At 40.1% G+C, this 13329-nt stretch overlaps 1 protein-coding gene across 4 annotated transcripts in view; it reads left to right on the forward strand.

Moving 5' to 3' along the window:
* The first annotated feature begins 4157 nt into the window (after nucleotides 1-4157).
* The window catches only part of LOC122066697 (pseudo histidine-containing phosphotransfer protein 5-like), a 48028-nt gene continuing 38856 nt past the window's right edge, over nucleotides 4158-13329 (forward strand). For 2 of the 4 annotated variants that reach the window (XM_042630541.1, XM_042630539.1), the window contains exons 1-2: nucleotides 4158-4405; nucleotides 13091-13206. In XM_042630541.1, the coding sequence (XP_042486475.1) occupies nucleotides 13147-13206 (60 nt within the window). In that variant the 5' untranslated portion in view covers nucleotides 4158-4405; nucleotides 13091-13146. The other 2 variants (XM_042630540.1, XM_042630542.1) reach the window with 2 other exon arrangements.

The raw sequence follows: 13329 nt of genomic DNA on the forward strand, positions 1-13329 counted from the left end.
AGAATAAAAGATTCTTCTTGTTCCTATTTAATTTTCATGTATATAAATGTGAATACATATTTGTTTTTATCCGTAAACAATCTTCTCATGTCTAAGTCACCATGCTAATTCTGGAGATATACTTCAAGACAATTTTTCTTGCGCAACCATGTCTCGAATGTAATGGTAGATTGTTTTGGAAATGTCACTCTCCTCCCCTGAGCTATGGTTGTTTCAGAAACAGAAATTATGCTCGCCTCTATTGTTTGTTTCTGTTCAGATGGGAAGGAAGAGAGATAAATCAAAGAAGAAGAAAAGGGTTCACTTTGCGGCTGATGTGGTGGATCCGATTAGGAACGGTGAGAAATTCAGGAAGGAACAGAGCAAGAAATCAATGATGTCGAATAGAATTTGCAGGTCTCAAAGCTATAGGGTCCAAGAAATGTCTTCAAATCGAATGGCTTTGTATAATGGAATTCTTAGGGATCATGTGCAACCACAGCGGATGGGTTGCTCGTATTAGATCTTTCTGCAATTGGAAGTTGGAACTGTTAGGACTCCCTATGGGTTTGAGTTTGAAACCCTATTGAGGAAACCACACAGGAAAAACAAGAACACGAATTTAATAAAATTATGGATGATCAATTTATACCTTTCACCTAGTATGTTGAAGATGATTGATGTTGGTCACTCCCACTTTCGCTCTCTTGGCTTGGTTATGGATCTTCTACAGCCCCTTAAACCTTATTGGTTTTCTCACTTTAGTGGTAAAGTGGGAAAGAGTGAATAATGGTTGTAGGGATCCAAAACCTAGTATTTATAATATTGTCCTGCACTTAAAACCCTAAATCACAATGAGTTGAGCCAGCATATCCCTAAGCTTAAGAGTGGACCGAACCGATTCATGCAATTTGACTCTCACCCATTTAATCAATCCGAATAATTAATTTAGCTCATAAATCCAACAGGAACTCATCTGTGATTATTGTGATTATTAGTGTCTCTGATTATAGTTTCTTAACTCTCAATTTTGTAAAAAGATAGAAGTAATTGTTGATGTTGTTGACCGGGACAGTTCATCCGTTTGTGAATATAATTTAATTAGTTTTTTTTTTTTTTTTGTCTCTTCTGACTGCTATGGACAAACATTGGATCATTCAAGTCTTTGCTTTTGGACTTCTGATTCATCTAGCAGAAATGGAATTTCTGTCTTCAAAGCTTCTGTTTTCCGCCTCTGTCCCACCGCCGTTTGGTCAATTTCTTCGAACCCAAAGTCCCCGCCAATGACACACCCTTCAAAGGCGTCAACACCTCCAACGTAACCGTCGACGCTAACCGAAACCTCTGGTTTTGCCTTTTCACACCAACGGAAACTCCCTCTGGTGTTACCCTCCCCGTCGTTGTGTTCTTCCACGGCGGAGGGTTCTCTCTTCTCAGCGCCGATGGCAAGGCAGACAACTTTGTCTGCCGTCGATTCGCCCTTGAATTCCTCGCCGTATCGTTAACTACCGCCTCTCGCCTGAACATCGATATCCGTCACATTACGATGATGGCTTCAACACTCTTAAATTCCTTGACAAATCGGAACTGGAAAAGTTTGGTTTCCTACCGAATGCCACTCCATCCTGATGCTTCCTCGCAGGGCACTCAGACGGGTAACCTTGCCCACAATGTCGCCTCAGATCTGGGAAAGCTGATTTCAAGAGAGTGAGTGAGGGAAGATGGGATTTTTTCACTAAGGGTATATTGGGTATTTCAAGTTTAGAAGAGTATTTTGGACATTATGAGAAAAAACCAGCTGACTTAATAACCATTTCAATCTATTGGGGATGTTATATAGAATATTTTTATTTTGGGGGAAGTGAGTGATATTTTTAGAAATGTGTGGGATCAAATTGATATTTCGAAATAGTTTAGGGAAGGGAGTGATTTTTTTTATTTTTTTTTTGTTAACCAAGGTGTTCGGACCAGCTTATGCGCACCTCAACTAATCTTCGGAGAGACTAGCATAACAACCCACCTTAATGATCTCCACTTAAATCATAGATGGACAGATGGGAAATCCAAAACAAAACTACAATTACAATAAAAAAAGATGCTGACCAAATTATAAATTATTACCACAAAAAAAATATACTGAATAATTGAAATTCAACATGTCAAGCTTCCCTTCAATCTATACTCCCAAAAATATAGCATTGATTAAATCAATTGAAAATATAGACATAAGTATAATCTCGGGAAAAAAAAATTTGGGAAGCACTTGATGGGGTCAAGGAGTTTCGTGTACTTGAATGTACACTACCCAAGAACTAGAAGCACTAACATGGGAAAACAATAGATCAGCTTCAACAAAATCTAGAAAGAAATTTGTAATTTCTCTCTCAAACAATGTCAATCACCGTAGTTTCACCAAATCACCTTATGTTAAAGCTATATAAGTTACTGGACCAAAGCTTGGGCATATTTAATCAAATTATAAATATCCAATAGCCCCAACCAACAAGAACAAAAAAAAGGTTTATACTTCTAAATCACAAGAATTGCACGTTAAAGGTAATTCTAGCCACTAAATTTCATATAAATTTGTTAATTAAAATGAGTCAGATTGGGTCTTAATCCGATTTGTTCGTGGGTCGTCCACTTGAGATAATCATAGACCTACTAGGATTAGAAGCCCTAGCTGTCAAGTTTTCTATAATTAAGAGTGTTTGACCACAAGAGGTTTTGACCTAATCTCTCTCTCTCTCTCTCTCTCTCTCTCTCTTCCCCAATTGAGAGGGTGTGTCTCCAAGGATCTCCATTGCAATTCTTAGATTTGGAGAGTGGATCATTGCCTAGAGAGACCGCAACAATCCTTTGTTCATTACTATTTGTGCGGATCGACGTGTAACACAACCAGATCCATTCTGCTGCGTGAAAAACTACATTGAGGTAATTCTAGCTATCTGTTTTCTTTCCGTTTTATAAAATTCAATCAAATTTCATATGGTTTTAGCACCTAATTGTGGTATAAAATCTCCCAAATATGGAAGAAAAGACAACTACGACAAGGAAAAAATATGTAAGAAAATAAAACGTGTCATAAAGGAAAAACGTAGGGGTATTGAAAATTGAACCCAGAAGAATACTAATCTAATGGAAATCAAAGAAGGATTCAAAAATACTACCATTAGACCGAAAAGAGCCTGAGAATCTTTCAAAGGAAAGATGAGGAGAGAGGTGAGAGTTTGAAATCTTGAAGCAATGTGAGGAGATGATTGTCGACAAACGACCTAAAATATTGTTGCAGCATTCTTCGTAGTATGCTGCTTCCTTCCACACTGCAGCACCACCCTGCTTCTCTGCCCCCGGGGCCTCTCTCGGTCTTTCGGTCAACTCCATTGCCCCCAATTCTAGTCCTTGGCTCCCTGATTGAGACGTTGCAGGCTCCCCTTACCTTGATCCCCTCAGCCCCTAGTCTTGATAGACGCTCCACCATGACTCCTTGTCTCTTTCCAAGATCTCCTGCCACGACTGCTTATGCCTCTATAAGCGTCATCACCGACTCTCCCCCTTAGTTCTCCCTGGCCCTCTGCCATCCTCGTCTATTGGATCCATTGCAGAGCCCCCCTGTCACAGCTACAAACTCTGCTATGCCTCGCTCTTTGCCCTGCTACATCTTGAGGCCCCTGCTCTTGATGTCTTTTATGGCCTTCCGCCATCCGTTGAAGATAATTTGGAGAACTTCCCCTTTGTGAATCTTATTGTTAGGGATGTAAATGAATAGTTGAAAATCCCTATTCGATCCGGGTTCGTATTCGTTTAGGGGTATTTGTATTTGAAAAATACATATCCGAAAACTATCCGAATCCGTCCGAAAACTAAGTGGATACAAATATGATAATCCTAGTTTTTGATTGATTATTATTCGATTTACTTAGCTATCCGATAGTAAAGAATATCCGTATATGTTTCTCCAAATCCATTTCGTCCATTATAATATTAAGTAAATATATTAATTTTTATTGCATAATAACAATGTAGAAATATGTGATACTAAATACTAATATATGTTATTGTTATTTTTTTTTAAAGATTGATATATACCAATCTAAAGGCTTGGTTTGGGGATTTATTGTGGACCATAGGATGAAAGAAACCTAACATCGAATCTAACATTCCAACTTCTAACTGAGCAAAAAGGCAAAAACCCTAAAAGATCTCCACTCTCGTAGTCATTCTCTCCAAGCGGCAAAGCTATCTCGGCTGAAAGCTTCAGCTACTCTTGACTCTCACTCTCGTTCAAGCTTCAAGAATCTTGATACAAGTATCTTGATTCTCAGTCTCTCACTCTCGTTCTCGTAGCTCAAAGCGGCAAAGCCACTCTTGTTCTGCTGCCTCGCGGTCTCACCTCATGGCTCCGACGCCGGCTTCAGTGCTTCAAGTACGTGTTTCCTCTCATAATTTGCTTGATCCTATGCAAGATTTTGTTTTTACGAATGTGAAGCTAAATTTTAACCTCACCAAGGTCCAGCCAAGCAAGCAAACAACATTACCATTTCATATTTCCAGGATTTAAGCAGGATTTGTAGATTAGAATGGCGGTGAGGCACAAACTTTTCCCTTAAACAAAACTGCAACTCAATATTGTTTTATAGAACCTGAGACTCGATGCAATTGCCATGGCTACTGAGTTCTGATTTGTCTTTAGATTTTTTTTTTCTTCTGCAAGTTCAATCCAACAATTTGGAATTTCTTTTATCTTTGCCAAGAAGAGTGTTTGAAGGACAGGTCAGATGAGATGGGTTCTTTTATTTTTTGTTTTCATATGAGGGTAACATGCGTTTATGGGCACCACCACTAAGGGCGGGTTCGGCCTCGAGTTGAGTTCCAGGTCCGGCCCAACCCGGTCCGAAATTTTAAAAAATACCCTAGGCCAAATCCAACGACCATAGTTACAAAATGAAACCCAACGACTATGAAAACTCCATCTCTAAATTCTGAGAAGTGAAAACCCTAGCCAGTAGACAAGGAGGCTCGACTGATCGACTCTAGAATCTGAACCCTCTTTCGTCTTTCCATCGAAAAAGAAAAAACCCTAAGAAGAACAAGAGGAGGACGACGGTCGACTCTGCTATTTACCTTTTCTCTGCATACTCTCTCTTTCTTGATCGTGTCATCATGAGCTATACAGCAATGGACAACGGTCGACTCTGCAATTTAAATGGCGGTACAACAATGAAAAGACACATCTCTGATCTCCTCTGTTCTTCTTGAGTTCACGCTTCTCTATCTCTCAATCAAATCTCTTTAGTTTTCACATTTTTTCTCTAATTTAAAATTGAATCGTTTTTGAATTAGTGAACGGAGTTGCATACCTAAGATTTTTGTTTCTTTCCATTAGTTTACTATTGTGGTCCATTACAACTTGTCTGCTTGTGTGTCCTCATGTTAGACTTAGGAGACCATGGGAGGAGGAAGCAGAGCGGCTGAAGTCGACCACAACCTCATTTTCTTCCCTTACTTACTTGACCTCCGGTATCCTTTTGTTAAACGGATGGGATCGGATAATATCCGATTACCATTTACATAAACCAATTCGAATTTAATAGTGTTTTAGATATCTGGTCGGATAAATGGATAGAATTCAGATAGGCTCCAAGCCGAATTCGATCCGTTAAGATCCCTACTTATTGTGGCTAATATTACTGCCACACCTAATCCCAGCCTTCCCTTTGGCCCTTCTAGCCTCGACACTACCCCCTTTGCCACCTACCATCCCCTCCCCAACTCCCACCACCTTACAATCCCTGCTTCCTTAGCCAAATTCTTCCCCACCCTCCCCATCTTCTCCTGTCATCCGTATCCCCTGCTCTATCCTTTAGAAGAAAACTAAGCCCTCCAGCCCCTCGGTCAATGGGATTGGCCCCGAAACCTCCCAACCTCCCCCCTGAAGGAATATCGCTGGAGGCCCAAACCCATTTCCAAATTCATAACTCCCTTTTCTTCCAAGCCCTCCCTAGCTTCTCAGGGCTCACGGTGGTCCCTCCAACCGTTCTAAATGATGCCTTAGACCATCTAAAATGTCAAAGGTCTCAATTATTCAGCCAAGCATACAGTGATCCTTTCTCGCCTTAAGTCCTCCAAAGTCGTCCTCTATTGCCTTCTAGAAACTATAGTTCTTAAAGATAAGGCCCCCGCATTGCTGCCTCAACTACCCCCTCTTGGTCCTTTGCCTCTAACTATGCCCATTCTCCCAATGGTCGCATATGGATTGTTTGGAATCTCCTCCTCCTTCATGTCATCCCCATTTCCTCATCCTAGTAAGTCATTCACTTCTCCTTTTTCTCCCCTGCTAGCTCTCTGCCCTCCCTTCTTCTATGTTGTTTATGCCCTTAACCACTCCTCTGAGAGGCTCACTCTTGGGCCGACATTCATTCATTTGCCCCCTCTGCTTCCTCCTCCCTATGGGACATCGAAGGAGATTTCAATGTTGTCTATGCTTCTCATGAGAAGCTCAGGGGTTCTTCCATTGATCCCAATTTCGTTGACTCCTTCAATGACTGCATTGATGACATTGCCATAAATGACCTTTGATGGTCTAGATCTCCTCTCATTTGCATAATCACCGAAGCGGTGGTGACTGTGTCGCTGGCAAGCTTGGTTATGTGCTTGTAAATTAAACTTGACTCAATCTCTTCCCCTCCTCTCATGACTGCTTTGACCTTCCGGGCATCTCTGACCACTCTTCCATCTCCCTCTTTGTCCAACCCTTCATCTCCTTCGGCCCCAAAACTTTCAAATTTTTTGACATTTGGTCTAGGATTAAGTGCTTCTTTCCTATATTCCTTGGCCATCCCTGTCCAGTTTCCCTCTCGCCCTCATTTCCTTCTCCAAAAAGCTTAGAAATGTCAAAGCTACCCTCAATTCTTGGAATTCTTCCACCTTTGGCAATATCTCTAAGAGAATCCAAGTTTGTTAAGATAAGCTCGTGTCCATCCAAGATAGATTGCAGTTGGACCCCCTTAATCGCTCTCTTGCCATTGAGGAAAAGCTTATTTCTTTTGATCTTTCCTCCTTTCTAAAGAGGAAAGTTTCCTCCATCAAAAAGCCCGCATTAAATGGCTAGTCAGAGATTCCAATTTGGCCTTTTTCCACAAATCTCTCAGAGCTCGGACTAATTACAACTCCATTCCCAAGCTTTTATCCACTTCGGGGATCGAGATGTCTTCCCCTCTTGAGATCAAATCTATATAAGTGGTCTCCTCTTTTGTCAACCTCTCCCATCCATCTTTTACCCCTCTCAACCCCTGCCCCTAATCTTTAACAAATTTGTTCCTGATCACCTCCACCCCAACTTCCAATTTATCCCCTCTGGTGATGAGATCCTATCGGACGTCCTCTCTCCTAAATCCAAAAAGGCTCCGAGGCCTGATGGATTTAGTATGGGGTTCTTCTCTTCCTGTTGGCACATTATTCACGATGACCTTATCCATGCCATTAGAAGCTTCTTCCTGAACCCCTTCCAAATCTCTGGCATCAATCACACCTCTCTTTGCCTCATGCCCAAGAAAGAGAGTACTCAATCTATGCTGGACTTCAGGCCCAGCTCCCTTTCCCACTTCCTCTTCTCTCTCACCCTTGAGGTGCTCTTGCTCTCCATCCAATCCTCTATAGATCAACTCTTAATCTCTCCCATCCCCAAATGTAAACTCTGATGCTCACCCATTTGGATTTCGCTGACAACCGCAAGATGGTTTCTAAAGTTGGCCCCTGTTCCATTTCCTCCATCTCTTCGAATCCCTCTCTGTTCTTTTCATCAATCTCCTGAAAATCCAGTGTTTTTATTTTCAATGTCTTTGACGCCTGTCAAGCTCAGCTCCTTGCCATCTCTAGATTTTCCCTGGGCTCCCTCCCAGTCAAATACCTTGGCTTGGCCCTTATCTCCTTTAGGTTTTCTACTCATCACTATACGCCAATCCTTGTTTCTATCAGGAAAAGGCTTTAGATTTGGAAAGGGTGGCTCCTTTCTTTGTTGGGTGCCTTATCCTATACAAATCTGTTATCCAATCTCTCTACCTCTATTGGTTTAGAATTTTCTCCCTCCCCACTACCACCTCTAAATCCTTTGATACCTTCCTTTATTCCTTTATTTGGAAAGGTGTAGATTCCCCTTTCTTCATTCTTTGAGTTGGTCTAAAATCTATTCTCCTAAGACTAAGGGAGGCCATGGTTTGAGGTGAATAAACGATACAACTCAGTGGGCATCCTTAAACTCATTTGAAAAATTGTCTCTAAGCATCACATCATTTGGGTTTCCTGGATTTACTCCTCCCCCCTAAAAAATGATTCCCTTTAGTCTGCTTCCCCTCCTTTCGCTACCTCTTGGACTGTTTTCTATGTCCTAGTCAAATAGAGAAACCACTCGGAACAAGAAACATCTTGGGAACATGAAAATGAGATAAAGGAAAAGTGTCTTGGGAACATGAAAATGAGATAAAGGAAAAGTGCCCTTGTCACACCCCACCTCCATTCACCTAAAGGCTGGTGACATGGACACACACATGTATCCACAATCCATCTAGGATCCATGATGCAGTACTTAAAGTTCATAAAGCTATGAAATGATTCTACAATCACATAGATAATAATAATCAAAATATATACAACTAGTGAATTCTAATGATAATTACCAAATTTACACAAAAAGAATGTTTTCACAGTAGATCATAATTATAGTTATGCCCCTAGGACCACATATGATAAGTACAAAAAGAATAAAAAATAGAAGATGATACCTCATCCTCAATGTGCTCCAAGTGCAAAGTCGGCACATACGTAACTGTTCTCGTGCGTCGTCCCAGAGGTCACCTCCGTATAGAGATGGCTATTCAACCATAGACTTTGGATGGTTCCCTGAATCAACATCTAAAAAGCGACATCAACATGGGTGAGTTTCCACGAAGCCCAGTGAGGGGTACACATAAACATCTACAAAATTCATGAAATAGAAACAATTTAAAATGCCCAACCAAACCAATATGAATGCATTTAGATGAATGCAATGACATGATGCAAATTATTAGCAAACAAACCCAATCAACAGATTCTAAGTCCATAGTGGGTATTAGTTCTACTGCAACATAGGTGGTATCCCCAGTCACAAATGTATGTTATCGGTCCCCAAGGATATAAGCGATTCGCGAGTCAGAAGCATACTAGTCCCTACATGGCTACTTCGGTACCCGGTAAGCCCCTATTAATAATCACTCATAATACCACTACATTGAATTCAACATCGCATGTAAAGCATACCCACCACCGAATCCAACATTGCATGAGGGTTTGTCATGACATTGGCATTCTCATCACCTCAGTCACCAAAAATCGTCCCCAATCTTAGACCGTCGGATGGTAGGATTAACCAATATGTAAACCCCTATTGATAAAGATTGTAGCATCTGGATGGTTATCCTAACCCAATTCATTCTTTCATGGTATGTGTCACAACACAAACAAACTCACACACACCCTCTGGGCATATAGTGCTGGAAATACCCCACACTTACACACCATAAGTATGTAGTGCAGGAACCAACATTTGGCCACCTTGCACCCTAATTTCCACAATACACTCACACATACTCTCACCCTGGGCATATAGTGCCGGAACCCAATCTTCGGCTACCCTACATCCCTGTCACACCCACACACACACATTCACAACTTATATCATTATGCAACATACACATTCACTTAAAAGAACATATTTATAATATGCAAATCCTCTCACCCTGAATCTCAAATGTCAGTGGACAACTAATGAGCTCGTGCAACGATGTTCTGTCACTTATTGGTTCTACTCCTAGGATACATAAGGTTTTGAGCAAATTAGTCATCCATAGGGAAGTGGGACCCAAAGGCTCATGTTCTAGCTTCATTTTTTTTTTCTTTGAATCATTCTTAAGTCGGGGTTTTTTGCGATTATAAAACTGATTTATATGTGGGGGATGTTCACCGACATTAATTAACTTAAATTTAGTGTGTTTAGTGGGTTAGTTAAGCTAGGATTACACAATATACCCAAAATCTCCACAATTCAAGTCTAGGTTAAGCCAAAATTTGGGAAATTTGGCTGAGGGTTTATGTGGTGACCATCAATGAATTATGTGCTCACCCCAAACCGCTATACATATATTTAATTTCATTATCCCCAACTCAATTTTGAGTTTGAATGGTTGGTTATAAAAGATTTAGGCAAAGTTCGCCATTTCTAGGGTTTAGTAACACAAATTGGGGATTTTAGGTGGGAATTTCATAAGAGAAATTCAGACTCAAATTGAGCCACCAACCTTGCTGAGGTAAGCCTCCTACACTAAATCCCTCTCCCAATTGGTAGTCTTGACAAGTTGGAAGGTGGGTTTTAGGAAATTTGGGCAATTTCCCCATTATTGGTTTTGTGTTGCCCAAATTAAGGGTTTGAAGTGGGGATTTTACTAAGGATGATTCATGGGCTCAAATTAAACCATTGATCTTGCTAAGGAAAGTCTCCAGCAAACCACGCAGGTAACATGTTGCTGCCCATGTAGCCAGCCCAAACCCGGAAAAGGAAAAAGGAAAAAGGAAAAAGGAAAAAGGAAAAAGGGTGGGGGGCGCGCTGGGATTTGCATGGTTTGTGATACTGTTTCGCGGTGGTCACTGGATTTGTGACCCTCTTCTTCCCTTTGCCGGTAACCATAGTAGTTGTGCAAGCTTGAAGGTGTTCCAATGGGGATTAGTTCACAATAGAAAGATTAGATGTTTCCTATCTGATTTAAGAAACTTTTAAGTTGCTTGTACAAGAGATTTGTGATTGTCTTCTTCCCCTCGCTGGTAAATGGAGATTGGTTCATAATAGAAGATTAGATGTTTCTGTATTTGATTTAGGAAATTTTAAATTTGCTAGTACACGAATCAAAACTTGATCGTTTAAAGATTCCTTTACAAGCAAGTATTTGGACTGGGATGCGATTCCCTTAGTCAAATAAAATATTGCGTTTTTACCCAAAAATAAAATATAATATTGCGTGTGATTAAAATTAGAAAGTGAATATCTTATTGGGATTCTGAATATAAAGAGTTGTATATGGTTTCTATTTAGGCATCACTTACCTATTTAGGTAGAACATGTCGGGCAATTATTTTTAAAACGGGTTCTGTTTTTTCAGTTCATATTTTTTTCCTTAAAGTAGTATAGTGATGAAGGGGCCACATGAGAATCGACCCACGAGTGAGACCCATAGTCGACCCACATGGGCTGGACCTTACAGGTGCACACTATAGTTTTTTTTTTTTTGGATCATATTTTACGATTTTAAATCGGACTACATACCTACAATTCCTGATTTAGAAGACAGAAATGCATATGTTATGTGGCTCTTAAAATAGTAATGGGATGGAGATTGCTAACTGGTCGTGTGGTCATTGTATCACTACGGGGACCAACTAGGGGTAAGGTGATCTTTTTACCACCGTTACGTCTGAATGTAAGGGCACACGACCAAATAGGGATTTTCTTCTAGAAATCTACTTTCGTTAGTTAATCCATTAATAGTATTGAAAATATGCTAATTCAATGTGCGCATATAAAAAGGAGAGGGTTGGTCACGCCGCAAGTTTTCTTAGAACTAGCAGCTCAACCAATAATGAGGTTGAGATACAAGGGACATGGAGGTAATTTTCAAAGGAAGGGGAGGGAGAGTGACACAAGCTAACCACCCAACAGTTTGGCCAACCGTTTCTCATATAAAAGTAAGAGACAACGATCCCAGCCAGTCCAATTATGTCACAGGCAATGAAGGCTTGTTGGTAGAGATTTTCTCTAATACACACACCCAAAAAAAAAAAGCATTAAAACAGGGGGGGGGGGGGGGGGGTGAGGGCAGAGTAAAAACTACATTCCATAAATTGTCAGTTCTAACTATAGTAGCTAACTGATGAGCCACCATTACGAGATCCCTGAACTATTTTACCAAGTTAGAATTTACAAAACATCGACTTAAATACTTATAATCTAGGATGAAACTAAACTACTCCCACTGCCATAAACTCTGATCCTCCTCGGACAAATGAACCACCACTTCAAAGGTAGTCCAGATAACGTTTATGGCCCCTAACCGCTTCAACTACATCACTCCTTTGATGATTTCTCAAATCTTGACTCTTGTGTATTCCCCGCTAAACTATAGTCAAAGGAGGCACACTAGAAAACACCATGAACATAGATTACTGCAGTCCACCTTGCATCAAAAGAAGACTTCACAAAGCTACCGACCCTGATAACAAGACATGGGATATTTTCATCTCAGCCTAGGGGATTGAGTGGAGATGAGTAGAGATTTTCTTTTCTCAATATCTACCCTAGCTAGCTAGTAGACATGGGGAAATGTTTTCCGTCGTAGACCATCCTACACAAGCTACCTGTGTCTATCTCTCCTCCAATAGAGAGCAAAGATGTCATTTCATAATGAGAGGAAACAGATTGACACATGTGAACACTGCTGGCATAGACCATGGTCCTAGACAAAAAACATTTCCCATATACATATATATGTGGGCACACGGCCCTTGCCATGGTAATTTAAAACCACAAACCAGGATGCAGATTATCCCTTGGATAAAATAATGAACAGAATCATCTAAAATCGAACTCTCACAGATTTTTAGTGTCTGCACCCATTTATTTGAAAACACAATCCTTGCCATGGTAACTTAAAACCACAAGCCAGGATGCAGATTATACCTTGAATAAAATAATAATCAGAATAATCTAAAATCAAATTCTCACAGATTTTTAGTGTCGGCATGCATTTATTTGAAGGCTTAAATATCAGATAAAGTTCTACTCCTTTTCTTTCTTTCCAATGCTCAATGAATTCAAGTCATTCCCTAGATAGGGACGTTCTTTTTACTCTATATCAGAATCAAAAGTGGCAGAAATAAATTTCCATTTCATTCTCTTCAAGCTATTTTCTTTTATATATATATATATATATATATACATATATGTTGGCCTGTCTATATGCTTCAGTACTTAAGCTTTCAGGCCTCAAATTGCTAACTCATAAGTGGGTTTTCTTCTCTATTCCAGCAACTAGTTTTCTTTTGCCTCAATACTATATCATTTCTGACATTCGACCTAGGAGAATGGGGCATGATCATCTGAGACATCAGGCAGCTCTCATAAGACAGGCTCTCTTGGATCAGGTTCTTCAGTATCTTTTTCCTGTATAACTTCAATTTATTGCTATCTTAAAATAATTTTTATCTTATTGTAACTGTGTCAACTTAATTTTTTTTTTTAAATTTATTTTTATTATAGATCTAAGA

Source organism: Macadamia integrifolia, unplaced genomic scaffold, assembly GCF_013358625.1.
Source record: "Macadamia integrifolia cultivar HAES 741 unplaced genomic scaffold, SCU_Mint_v3 scaffold2533, whole genome shotgun sequence".
In the NCBI taxonomy this organism is placed as follows: Eukaryota; Viridiplantae; Streptophyta; class Magnoliopsida; order Proteales; family Proteaceae; genus Macadamia; species Macadamia integrifolia.